This window comes from Schistocerca serialis, chromosome 6, assembly GCF_023864345.2.
Source record: "Schistocerca serialis cubense isolate TAMUIC-IGC-003099 chromosome 6, iqSchSeri2.2, whole genome shotgun sequence".
Taxonomy (NCBI): domain Eukaryota; kingdom Metazoa; phylum Arthropoda; class Insecta; order Orthoptera; family Acrididae; genus Schistocerca; species Schistocerca serialis.
The window spans coordinates 478,006,704-478,020,777 of record NC_064643.1 but is presented as its reverse complement, the minus strand read 5'-3'; the positions used below and the strand labels follow the sequence as shown (position 1 = coordinate 478,020,777).

The 14,074-nt window shown below is 43.0% G+C and overlaps 1 protein-coding gene across 3 annotated transcripts in view; it reads right to left on the bottom strand.

The window, feature by feature from the left end:
- The window catches only part of LOC126483888 (S phase cyclin A-associated protein in the endoplasmic reticulum), a 607,888-nt gene that overhangs the window by 110,086 nt on the left and 483,728 nt on the right, over positions 1–14,074 (bottom strand). For all 3 annotated transcript variants that reach the window (XM_050107144.1, XM_050107145.1, XM_050107146.1), the window contains one exon: positions 7,166–7,382. In XM_050107144.1, the coding sequence (XP_049963101.1) occupies positions 7,166–7,382 (217 nt within the window). The remainder of the gene's footprint in view (positions 1–7,165; positions 7,383–14,074) is intronic.

The following is a 14,074-nucleotide window of genomic DNA, read 5'->3' as shown; positions in this document are numbered from 1 at the left end:
AGTTTTGGGGTACACGGAAGGAGCATCCCCGAAAATAGTGATGACTTGTGATCAGGACGGTAAAAGCAAACGGTTGTACAATTCAGCGAATGACGGCTAATCCTTTCACACCAAGAAGATTCACATCTGAACCCTTCTCAGCGTCAAAGTTAAATTTTACTCTATAAGTATAGGCGGTGTAACACCAGCCAAAGAAAAACAGCTGCAAGAACTATGCAGTCAATACCAGTGCCATATACTGTGCGCACTACATAACATACAAGTTGTGATACGCGCAGACCAAAACTAAATGGAATGCGTCTCCCCATTGAATGACGACATGATAAATGTGGAAGTTCTTTGTTCACACAGATATCCAGATTGTATCCACAGCAGTGCCGGAGGGAAACAACATTGAAATCTTCATTCAACAAACAGCTAATGGCATCATTTCCTCTCTTTATACAACACCTGGTCCTGAATTCACTGTTAACAAACCATCAAATTTTCAAAATAAACACTTACAGATTGTGATAGACAATTTCAACAGACGTATTACTGTCTGCGGCTATGACCATGAAGATGAAACTAGGATCGGTTGGTGGGTTGGTTTGGGGCAGGGGACCAAATAGCGAGGTCATCGGTCCCATCGGATTAGGAAAGGATGGGGGAAGAAAGTCGGCCATGCCCCTTCAAAGGAACCATCCCGGAATTTGCTGAAGCGATTTAGGGAACTCACGTAAAACCTAGATCAAGCTGGACGGACGCAGGTTCGAACCCTCGTCCTCCCGAATGCGAGTGCAATGTGTTAACCACTGCGTCACCTCGCTCGGTATGAGACTACAGCAGCAGTACAAAAATGGGCAGGTGACTCACCTGATCTTCATCCACGACGCAAAGCTACCTCGAGCTTTTAACAGCGGCAGATGGAGACGAGCCTACGATCTTGATCTCATACAAAGTGACAATTATTGAACTATATGAAATAAAATTGTCATACCTTCCGAACGGTTTGCGTTAGGACTTTCAAACTGCACGATTGGCAGCGGGACATGATGGGAAATAGTATGCGTATCCATCATTTGCTTTAGCAACGAAACCTGCTTTCATTTGGACGGGTTCGTCAATAAGCAAAATTGGCGCATTTGGGGGACTGAGAGTCCACATTTCGCTATCGAGAAGTCTCTTCGCCGTCAACAGGTGACTATGGTGTGCAGTGTACAGTCACGAAAAAATCAGTCCGATATTCCTTGATGGCACTGTGACTACCGTACGGTACGTTTAGGTTTTGGGAGGTGATTTCATCCCCACTATCCAAAGTGACCCTGATTTCGGCAAGATGTGGTCCATGCAAGACGGAACACGACGAATCGGAGCAGGACAGTGTTTTATCTCCTGCACGAGCACTTTGGGGACCGCATTCTGCCTCTGGGATATCCACAGGTCACTGGCATGGACATCGATTGGCTACCATATTCTCCGGCTCTGAACACATGCGACTCCTTTTTGTGGGGCTATATTAAAGACAAGGTGTAGAGCAATAACCCTAAAACCATTGCTGAGCTGAAAACCGCTATTCTGGAGGTCATCGACAGCATCGATGTTCCGATGCTTCAGCGGGTCATGCAGAATTTCGCTATCCCTCTGCGCCACGCCATCGCTAATGATGTCAAGCGTATCGAACATGTCATAACCTAAACCTGAATATCTGTAGTTACGTTTACATGTTCAATAAAGTGTGTGAACGCCGTAGTTTGTAACTAATTCACTTTTCTTCATATAGTTCAATAATTGTCACCCTGTATTTGGCAGTAGCAATATCAGACAACAATGTGCAAAACCTTTATGTTCCTCAATACCCAACTTACAGCACAGACGAATAATGTGCCAATTATCTGCTGCCATAAGACCTCAAAAAGTATCTTTTCGGAGGAGGTTTAATTTTAAGAAGCCGTACTGGCCAAGATTTCCAGAACTGCTCACGCCGAATATCTTCTGTAGAACCAATTCCCGGATGCTATGACACCTTTACGACGGCCTTAAAGAGATGCTCAAGGATGTCTGTCCACAGCGGCTGTCGAACATCTTATATTCCTGGGCTTTCATTAGACCAAGCGACCCTCCTCGCTGGGTATAACAATTTATTTGAAGAAAATCCTTTCAGTGAAGCAACTGTGGAAGACAGAAACACTCTCTTTCTCTTATAAGGATGATATCAAGGTATAAAAACTATAGAAAACTTGGATTCGAAGGCAGACAGTCCTAAAGCTTGGAGACTCGTGAGACGCCTAAAGAATGATTCGACTAAGACAACTGTACATCACAGTACCATTGCCAATAAAATAGCACATCAGTTACTGCTGAACGAGAAGACAATCCAAAAATCACAAATACAAAAACTGCAAAGGGAAGAACAAGAGGAGAGTAGTGGCCTTACAACATCATTTAGGATGGAAGAATCAGAGAAGGCTATCAAACAGAGCAAAAACGGATTCAAAGTCTTTTAGATCAGTTGCACTACTATGTCACCTTTACAAATTGCTGGAAAGATTCATTTGAAGTCGCCTGTCACCTGTAGTTGACCCCTTACATCTTAGCAGTCTGGACCTCGACCTGGCAAAAACTGTACCGGGCAGCTGCTAAATCTTACACTGTTTATAGTGGATGGGTCTGAAGCTTGTAAGGTGACAGGAGTGGTATTTGTCGACTTAGCATCGTATGAACCGTCAATCACCAGCTACTACTAGCCAAGGTCTCCAACATGACAATGGATTGTAGCCTTAACAAGGGTCATCGCCACTCTTCTGCAGAATCTCAGGTTTTTCGTCGACTTCAAAGAACAGCGTAAGCGATGCAGGCTACAGAAAAGCAGGAAAATGTGCTGGCTCCAATTCTGTTCAATAAACACACGAATGACGAACCCATAGCACTCAACAGAAGTAGCTTCTCGTATGCCGGTTACCTTGTTATAGCCACAAAGAGCACTGATTTTGAACTGAACACCCTCATGAATGCCCTTACATTCTCCAGATACTACACCACAAACTAACTTAAACCAAATCCCATAACGACACAAGTGTGTGTTTTTCATTTCAGAAACAGGGAAGCTAGTCGTAAATTAAAGATAGTATGGTCAGATGTCGAACTGGAACACTATGAGACCCTAAGCATCTAGGAGTGACACTTGACAGAAATCTTACTTTCAAGAAACACTGCATGATCTGCAAGTCAAAAGTTTCCGCCGCGGAAAACGACGGGTCACAGTGGCCCAGTCAATCACTAACTACACAAACCTCTGCAATCACGCTACGCTATTCTGCGACAGGACGACACATGTCTCAACGGCACCTGCACAATCATCAACGGACTACTTGAAATACAGCAAGTCGAACGGCTTTGCCACTTTGCAGGAATAGCGCCACCACCTGTTCGAAGAGAAATAGCTTTGAATAAGGAAAGAGAGCGGAACAGGAGAGAACGCATCCTCAGTATGGGCACGAACCGCACCCACACGACTGACATCAAAAAGGAGTTTCCTTAGAACATCGACGGCACTCAGAGCCACTTCTAAAAAATCTAGGTTGCAACTACTGAGGACTACGACCTACTTTCCCCCTGGCCGAAAAAAAGTTTCAGAAACTCTGTCTTCAGGTTGTGATGAGAAATGGACGATTTGGAAGTCCCAGAATAGACTGAGATCTGGAGTTGGCGGATCAAATGTTAATTTGACAACTAGGGCTACACTGATCAAAATTATATTCAACGTGGCTGTGAGAAAACGAGACAGTTCGTCATATGCTTCAATGCCGACTGTATACAACCACCTACACGGAAGATCAACTTAATCAAGGAACAGAAAATGCATTGGAAGTGGCCACGTTATGGGCAAAATTAATGTAGTCGTAACTGTGTACAATGCGTATCTGAGATACGAGAATAAGCAAATAGAATTGCAGTTTTAATGGCCATCAAGTGTATGTTATGTACGAAGTGCGTGAAATGTATATACCTTTTTCTCCCCCAAAACGTAATTCGGAGCGAAAGATCCATCACGAGGATTTACAAGATTTACTTGAGGCTTTACGTCATTACCTCGTCAAGCAGCCACATTTTGTTGATATATAAACAGAAAAGCACATGAGCTCTAGTTAAAAAGACAGTATTATGCTATAAAACAGTTGCAAATTGCGAGCCCTGCATCTCTGTTGGCCAACAGTGAAAAACGTCAAAAACACTGAAAATATAACCATACATATTATAACAACATCTGTGTGTGTGTGTGTGTGTGTGTGTGTGTGTGTGTGTGTGTGTCTAATCCACTGTACCGATTTCAAACGAATTTAGTACAAACATATCTTACTGTCAGGCAACTATCGCTGTGGGGAGTAAGAACCAACTACTTATCAAAGGCGTGGGCTGAAAACGAAGCGTACCCCGCGACACATGAATTCCCAGACTTCATTCATCCAGTATTTGAGAATGAGAGCACTTAGCGACTTGCAACGCACTTTATACGTCATTTCAAACATTTACGATTTGTTTTCTCGCTGACAACCCGCAGAAAACCATGGAACGAAAAACATTTATCGGTTACTACTATTCCGCTGTTCATGTAGTAGAAGTACCGCATGAGGCATCACATTACAATTTATCCGTTTTTTACTAATAACTGTATTTGCGAAGCATTTTAGAAACACATGCCAGACATATGCCACTGAGTGTAAGTGCACAATTATATCATTGCACAACAAATAGTTTAGGGGATATGACGTCATTAACACTAAGCAAAAGACCAGACGCTCTGAGCCCGAGCGGTTCTAGGCGCTTCATTCCGGAACCGCGCTGCTGCTACGGTCGCAAGTTCGAATCCTGCCTCGGGCATGGACGTGTGTGATGTCCTTAGGTTAGTTAGGTTTAAGTAGTTCTAAGTTCTAGGGGACTGATGACCTCAGATGTTAAGTCCCATAGTGCTCAGAGCCATTTGAACCATAGGACAGGCGTCGACGCACAGATACAAAGGAATATGTGGATAACGCCGGGTTTCTCCGCAAGTATGACGCGTTTTCCTTGACATGTACGTGTTATTTGATTCACAACAATTATAGTATAAATTACAGTACAGGCCTTTTTGAAATTAAGCAGGAAATGTGTTTCTTTAAGTCAAAGTAACTTATATTTTTGCTGGATAGGAAATTTTCAACTTTTACTCCGCATAAAGGGGTATGCACTACTAACCTAAGAGAACCAGCGTTGGGATAACCAACTAGTCATGCAGTGGATTTGTCCATAGTACTTAATACAGACACTGAACCGAGGTTGACGTAAATCTACCACCAAAATTGGGTATCTTCTCTTGTATCAACAAATAAAACAATACATGCTAATTTTGATATTATTAAGAGCAATTCACCAAGAGTCTGAAACGACAGAACTTCACAGTTAGCCAAAAATTCTCGTTTTCCGGATTTTTGGCAAACTGAGCAGTTCTGTCGTTTCAGACTCATGGTGAACTGCTCTTAATAATATCAAAATTAGCATGTATTGTTTTATTTGTTGATACAAGAGAAGATACCCAATTTTGGCGGTAGATTTACGTTTCAGTAAAACTTACTATATGAGCCCGCGATCATTGGGAATGATTTTGTGAATGAAGCCGTTTAGATTCCTTGATCTATTTCTGTATTACGCCGTGATAATATAAAAAAAACTTATAAGTAGCCAAACAAAGTTCAGCGCCAGTATTAAAAAGCTACACCTGATCGAGGCGTGAAGCCCAACTGAGTTGGCGCCCAGAGTTGGTGTAGGTTTTTAATACAGACATTGGTCAGAAAAATTTCATTACTGAGTAAATGTACTGTGAAGCAGTTGTAAGAATTCCTAACCTTTTAAACAGATGCCTACAAGATGTGCGACTACGAACCCCACACATTATTCTAACTACTTTCTTTTGAGCAGTGAATACATTTTGCCTAAGTGTTGAGTTGCCCCAGAATATTATTCCGTATGACATCAGAGAATGGAAGTATGCAAAGTACGTTAGCTTACTAGTTTCTACATCCTCAAAATTGGCAATTATTCTGATTGCAAAAGTTGCTGAATCTAGTTGCTTTAGGAGATAAAAAAAAAAATTTCCAATTAAGATTCTCATCTATATGTACACCCAAAAACTTAGTATGCTTTACCCTGGCTACTGACTTGTTTGATGTGTTATGTTTATAGAAGGAATTATACTTTTTGCAGCAGAAAATTGGATGTACTGTGTTTTTTCAAAGTTCAGAGCAAGCCCATTCGCAGAAAACCAATTAATAACTTTTCCAAAGACCTTATTTGTAGCATTTTCTATCGGATTTTCTTTTACTGGATTAATAATTATGCTTGTTTCATCAGCAAACAGTGTCAGTTCAGCATCTTGTTTCACATAAGAAGGGAGGTCATTCACATATATCAAGAACAGGAGGGGGCCCATGATCGAACCTTGTGGAACACCTAATGTAATTTCACCCCAGTTAGATGAAGTGGCAAACTCCTTTGAATCATTTGGAGCGTATAAAGAGACTTTTTGCTTCCTGTTCTGTAGATATGACTTAAACCACTCATATGCTGTTCCATTTATACCATAGAATTGTAATTTCTCTAACATAATATCATGGTTCACACAATCAAATGCTTTGGATAAGTCACAGAATATTCCTACGGGTGATAGTTTACTATTTAAAGACTGTATTACGTGGACAGTGAAATTGTATATTGCTGTCTCAGTGGAACAGCATTTCTGACATCCGAACTGTGATTTACTAAGTGTCCCATTACTGCTGAGATTACTAACCACTCTTGAGTACTTTCTCAAAGATTTTTTGAAAATGCTGTAAGCAACGATACTGGCCGGTAATCATTAACATCTGTGGTTTCCCCCTGTTTGTAGAGAGGCCTAACAATGGCATATTTTAACCTATCTGGAAAAATACCCTGAGTCAGTGATGCATTACATATGTGACTCAAAACATCAGCTGTAATTGCTCCACACTGTTTTAATAACTTGTTAGAGATGTCAACTACTCCAACAGAAAATTTATTTTTCAAAGATTGAATAATTTTCCTTATTTCACAAGAGACGTGTTTAACGCTTACAGGCCGCTGCGCTTACAGTACAGCCGAGTACAGTAGCGTGCCAGTGGGCCACACGTACCTGGAACATGGGCAGGTGCAGCTCGGCGACGTGGCCGAGCAGGCGGAAGGTGGCGAGCGCGACGCTGACGGTGTGGGGCGGCAGCGGCGGGGGCGGTTTGGCGGCGGGCGCGCCCTGGCGCAGCAGCGCGCCGTACAGCATCGACACGGCGCCCACCAGCTCCGTCACCTGCAGCGCGCCAGACAGCTGCGTGCCGCCGTCCGCCGCGCCGCTGCACCTGCCGCACACACACAGCACGCGCTGCAGTCCTGCCGACGTCGCTGCTCTCGTCTCGTCCGTCCTTTCAAGGGAGGTACCGGCCACATTTCAACCCGGTTGAAAAAACCAAAGAGTCGCAGGGGGCTGAAAATTTGTGTCTAACTTCTCTGCCATGCTGAATGCAGCGGGTATATCCAATTTACTAAACAAAATATTTTTCATCACTTCTGAATTTTTGAGTTTTGAAAAAAATAATTTTTTTCCAAATCATTATTTTTTCAAACCATACGTGTAGTTTTTGGTTATCACGGACTGTATTCATAAAAAAGTCGAGCCAAAAATGTTTAATACTGACAGAGTAACAGCACTTTTTATTGCAGTCATATTGATTTCTTTTTTCAAAAATGTTGAAGTATAGTTAGTTTTCCAGCACTAGATAGATGTGTACAACGCAGAAATTTAATTGAAATATTAATTGTGTCTGTATATGTGCATAAGGTGTACGCACATCTGAAATCGTGTATGTATGTGTGTCTAATAGTCTATATATGTTCATCCGAAATTAACGTAAATAAATAAGCGTAACTATAGTTTACATTCTTTTATTTTTGCAAATTTCCTGACATGCGGATTTACATTCGCGGCCGACTCAGTTGTGAACTGGAAAGTGAATATTTATGAAGGTTTCCGGTCCAGGATGGGTGGCCGTGGTCGAGCGGGTAATCAACATCCGAACACATTCATACTACAGTATATACGCGCACTCTAGCGGTAACGCCCCTGCAGTCTACGAACTCTAAAGTAACGCGGAAGCCGGGTGAACTGATGTGGACGACGCCTGGCGACCGCTTACTTTCATTCTGTGTGGCCAGCTACACCCGCAACCGCCGTCTGGCCCATGCCGGCGCAGCGGACACGCGAATGAGTGATGTAATATGTAAAACTAAAAGCAAAGAATACAGGTTTCATAGTATCAAGTCGTCTTTCATTTATTTTTCCTTCATACTGGGCCAAATATTTTATGTCATAACAACTCCATTTTAGCTAAATTCTTGTCACATTTTGTAAATACAAAGATTTTGTAACCGATTTACACTTTTCGTATGTATCTACGATTAAAAAGTTAACTGTATTTCAATTTCTTTGAAAAAATCAAAACGGTCGAAACGAAAACTTGCTACTCCTTGTCAATTTTAAAAATGTTAGGTCCAAAAATTTTTGTGAATACATTCCGTGACAACCAACAACTCCACGTATGGATTTTGAAAAATAATAATTTTTCAAAACTCGAAAATGATGAAAAAGATGAATAAATTTTCTTTAGCAAATTGTATTTACCCACTGAACTCAGCACGTCAGTATATGTTATGAAATAAATTTTCAGCCTCCTGCTACCGGGATGAAATTGCACCGATACCTCTCCTTAAAGCTCGCGTCCGCATTCTATATAAACTGATTGCTATACAGGGGTCGCTGCGAGCATCAAAAACAGCAGGTTTTTGTACATCTGTCATTTGAGTAACAGAGATCTTACTGAATACACAACCCGATATGAAGCACCAGAAAACAAGGGCGGATGCCAATGTAGCTCGTACACCTACAGACAATCGGCATATATTTAAATGATTATACTTCTAATTACATGAGACAGGCGGAAAGGGCACAAGACTGCGTTAAGAGTTACAAGTGTTTATTGTTATACCACATATAATAGGGTACATAAGCGGCGCACAAAATGTTAGATATTGAGTGATCGCTGAAAGGACACGAAGCTGCCGCATGTTCTTATGAGACATCGTTATCAGCAACTCACAGAGTTTTGTAACGGACCTCACTGCGAGTCTCCAGTACACTAGCAGGCTGAATCGTGCAACATCCAGATATGTAAGGCACTCGGATATGGCAGTTTCTCCGTATTAGACTGCATGGTAACGTGAGGGCAGGCGCAGACTCGCCGCCAAGTTGGCATCCACCCTGACCACAACAAGGGGGCATTGCCGTATTGTGCACCAACCACACTGTAAGCCCTGCACATTTGCGCCTGCCATCAGAGAGCAAGTTATGGGACTCCTTGCAATATTCTGTGTTATCCTGTACCATTGCTCGGAGACTAGCAGCAGCCAGACCACGGAATTATCGTCCCATACGTTCGCTGCCGCTAACGTAACACAAGCGGCTGCGTTTGCAGTGGTGCTGTGACCGACCGAGAAGTGTGGACCACACTGCAGAATGGTGTCACACTGCGTTCAGCGATGATCATCGACGGAGAGTATGACGAGAGGTCCCATTCTTCCACTGACTTCAGGTCACGGCTCGTAGTGACGGAGACAATTTTGCTGCCACAACGGTACGTCACGAACATCCTGCATCTTCGTGTGTTAACTGTCCTAATACAGTACCGTCGTGTTATTCCTCAACATGACATGCTCGTCCACACATGGAACATGTTCCTATCAACGTGTCCAGAATGTTGAGGTACTACCTGTGCTCAGGTAGATTCCCAGCTCTGACCTAGACAGTAGACGTGTTGGTCCAGCTCTGATATCCTCCCAGTTTTATTTATTTATCGCATGGCAAAACACACGCAAAGATTAAAAAACTACTACATGTCAACAAAATTACACAAATGACAAAAAATGAATACAGGTATCAAGATCTTTTATTAATTTTACTACACCACTCGTTGCTGTCAGGAAATCTTCGAAAGAGTCCTTGTAGACATGTGCGTAACAAGTTCATAAAACATGAGCAACGGACTCTCGTTCCGCACCACATTTACAAGACGGTGATGATTTGCCCCACTTGTGGAGTGTGTCTGCACATCTTCCATGGTCCGTTCGGATGCGGTTCAGGGTAGACCAAATTACCCGAGAGAGTTTCTTCTGGATTCAGGGCAGTTTCAAGCATTGTGGAGGACGGTTTTGCTGCCAGCAGCGTTTCCATTCATCGATGGAACTGAATTCAATTTCTTTGAGAGTCCTGGCTGTGATAAGAGCGTGATGTCTTGATCTTGGTCTTTTTCGCTCCGCAGGAAATACATCGTTTAATACTGGAAGACCGGTGTTATTAGCAATTTTTTGGTACTCATGTAGTAGAAGAGGGCAATGAATGTTCGCGTCCGTGGCATTCATTAAGTCACGCGTGTCCTCTGGGTGATGGTAAAGAACGGTCACTTCAAGGCAAATATCCAAAGCTAAGACGAACAGACAGCTAGAAAATCTCCAAAACCTTCCAGAAGTTCAAGGACGGGGCACAACGGCTGCGGACCAGCTTTCCTCAGAAGAAGACACAACAGTTTTATGACACCATTCGCAACCGAATTAGTGCATGCATCCAGTATAGAGGGGGTGCAACGTCATACTCATAAGCAGGCTCATACAGCCAAGTTGTTTATAAATGTGAGTCGATTTTATAATCACTACAATAGCATTACTTATCTTCTTCATCAGTGAAGTTTCATTTCTCCTCCTCCTCCCCTTATCCTTGAAAGAATCCTGCTCCGTCTCTAATGAAGATGTTCTCGACAACAGTTAAAACCTAATCTACCTTCCTATTTGCTTTTATTTTTGTCAGGAAGTGTGTACTCAGCTTCATTAATCACTCACACTCTCGTTCAACACTGAAGCGCCAAAGAAACTCGTATATGCATGCGTATTCAAATACAGAGAGATGTAAACATGCATAACAGCGCGCTGCTGTCGACAACGCCTTTATAAGACAACAAGTGTCTCGCGCAGTTGTCAGATTGGTTACTGCTGCTACAACGGCAGGTTATCAAGATTTAAATGAGTTTGAACGTGGTGTTATAGTCGGCGCACGAGCGATGGGACACAGCATCTCCTAGGTAGCTATGAAATGGAGATTTTCCCGTACGACCATTTAACGAGTGTACAGTGAATATCAGGAAGCCGGTAAAACATCAAACCTCCGACATCGCTCCGGCCAGGAAAAGGGACTGCAAGAACGAGACCAAAGACGACTGAAGAGAATCGTTCAACGTGGTAGAAGTGCAATCCTTCCGCAAATTGCTGCAGATTTCAATGCTGGGCCATCAACAAGTGTCAGCTTGCAAACCATTCAACGAAACATCATCGATATCGGCCTTCGGAGCCGAAGGCCTGCTCGTGTACGCTTGATGACTGCACGACACAAAGCTTTACTCCTAGCCTCGGCCCGTAAACAATGACACTGGACTGTTGATGGCTGGAAACATCTTGCCTGGTCAGACGAATCTTGTTTCAAATTGTATCGAGCGAATGGACGTGTACAGCTATGAAGACAACCTCATTAATCCATGAACCACGCATATCGGCAGGGGACTGTTCAAGCTGGTGGAGGCTCTGTAATGGTGTGGGGCGTGTGCAGTTGGAATGATATGGGACCCCTGGTACGTCTAGATACGACTCTGACAGATGACACGTACGTAAGCATCCTGTCTGATCACCTGGAACCATTCGTGTCCGTTGTGCATTCCGACGGATTTGGGCAATTGCAGCAGGACAACGCGGTGCCCCATACGTTCAGAATTGCTCCAGAGTGGCTCTTCTTAGTTTAAACACTGCCACTGGCCACCAAACTCCCCAGACATGATCATTTTTGAGACTAACTGGGATGCCTTGCAACGTGCTGTTCAGAAGAGATCTCCACCCCCTCTTAATGTTATCGATTTATGGACAGCTCTGCAGGATTCATGGTGTCAGTTCCCTCCAGAACTACTTCAGACATTAGTCGAGTCCATATCACGTCGTGTTGTGGCACTTCTGCGTCCTCGCGGGGGCCCTATAAGAAATAGTTCCTTTGGCTCTACGGCGTATATTAACACTGCCACTTACGGTTTAGACATTTACTCACCAACAGATGTTCTACAACAAGAATAATAATAAGTAGATTTGAAACGTTCCTTTCGTCTGCCCACACCCCGAGTCGCACTCACGGCCTCCCCCCCCCCCCCACCCCCCCCCCCACCCCCCAGTAGCCTCGCACTTCGGGCGCACAAGACAAATTACGCGACTTACTGCTCCCCAGAATTATTAGGAAGTGTATACTGGCTGACCGGAATTAATTCTGTTAGGTATTACATCCACTAAACCAGTTTATGTAAGAGCAGTCAGCATCACTTTGACCCGCCAGAAAGGGTTAAACTTTTCACAACTCTGATATCAATAATTAAAAGTACTGTAGCTCCCTAATTACTATCAGCAAGACTCCGTTCGACTGGAGTGTAGACATTGCGAAATAGTTCATCCACCGTCGCCAACTACTTACTGTTGTTGTTGTGGTCTTCAGTCCTGAGATTGGTTTGATGCAGCTCTCCACGCTACTCTATCCTGTGCAAGCTTCTTCATCTCCCAGTACCTACTGCAACCTACATCCTTCTGAATCTGCTTAGTGTATTCATCTCTTGGTCTCCCTCTACGATGTTTACCCTCCACGCTGCCCTCCAATACTTAACTGGTGATCCCTTGATGCCTCAGAACATGTCCTACCAACCTATACCTTCTTCTAGTCAAGTTGTGCCACAAACTTCTCTTCTCCCCAATCCTATTCAATACTTCCTCATTAGTTATGTGATCTACCCATCTAATCTTCAGCATTCTTCTGTAGCACCACATTTCGAAAGCTTCTATTCTCTTCTTGTCTAAACTATTTATCGTCCATGTTTCACTTCCATACATGGCTACACTCCATACAAATACTTTCAGAAACGACTTCCTGACAAATCTATACTCGATGTTAACAAATTTCTCTTCTTCAGAAATGCTGTCCTTGCCATGGCCAGTCTACATTTTATATCCACTCTACTTCGACCATCATCAGTTATTTAGCTCCCCAAATAGCAAAACCCCTTTACTACTTTAAGTGTCTATTTTCCTAATGTAATTCCCTCAGCATCACCCGACTTAATTCGACTACATTCCATTATCCTCGTTTGTACTTGGAAGAGCCAACTACTTACTAGCAATACAAATTTACAAGTAAATCTGCAATCTTTGTGATAACTTCACATGTGGCAAATTCTTTTTGGTGTGTGTGTGTGTGTGTGTGTGTGTGTGTGTGTGTGTGTGTGTGTGTGTGTGTGTGTCGTGCTATGTACAATATGGTGTTGTACAAATTACATAAGTGCTGGATATATTTTGGAATATTCGAAAAGTACAATCCTGCAACTTCGCAACAAAATCGCGCGGAATTTTCGACGGCAACAACACACCAAAAATACTTCGCCACAGTGGAAGAATAGAAATTGAAAACGGACGCTAATGTAAAGTGTATCTTGAAAATCATGTGAACAGCCGTCTGATGATGAACTCGCCAGTTCGAAACCGGTAACGGCGCAATTTACCTAAATAAACAGCAGTATCAATAGTGGCTCGTTGCTGTTCTTCTTTGTTAGAATTAACCTACATTACAAATTCAGGAGATACAAAGTCATCAACAATGAGCTGCGTGAAAATGAAAATGCAGGGAGAAATTCACTAGAGACACAGGTGGACTATGTGTACAAATACGGGTGAAATGTGTTAAATATACGTGACATCTGCGTACACGGCTGATACCGCGCATAAGAAGCTCCTCCGAAATACCTGGATCGATTTCAACCAATCTTCGTACATATTACTCAGTGTTTGCAAAGAAATACCGAGAGGGTGAAAACTAGCAAACTTCTATTGGGGGTGATGCACAGAGAAGGGTGGGGAAGGAGGGTGTGGACAG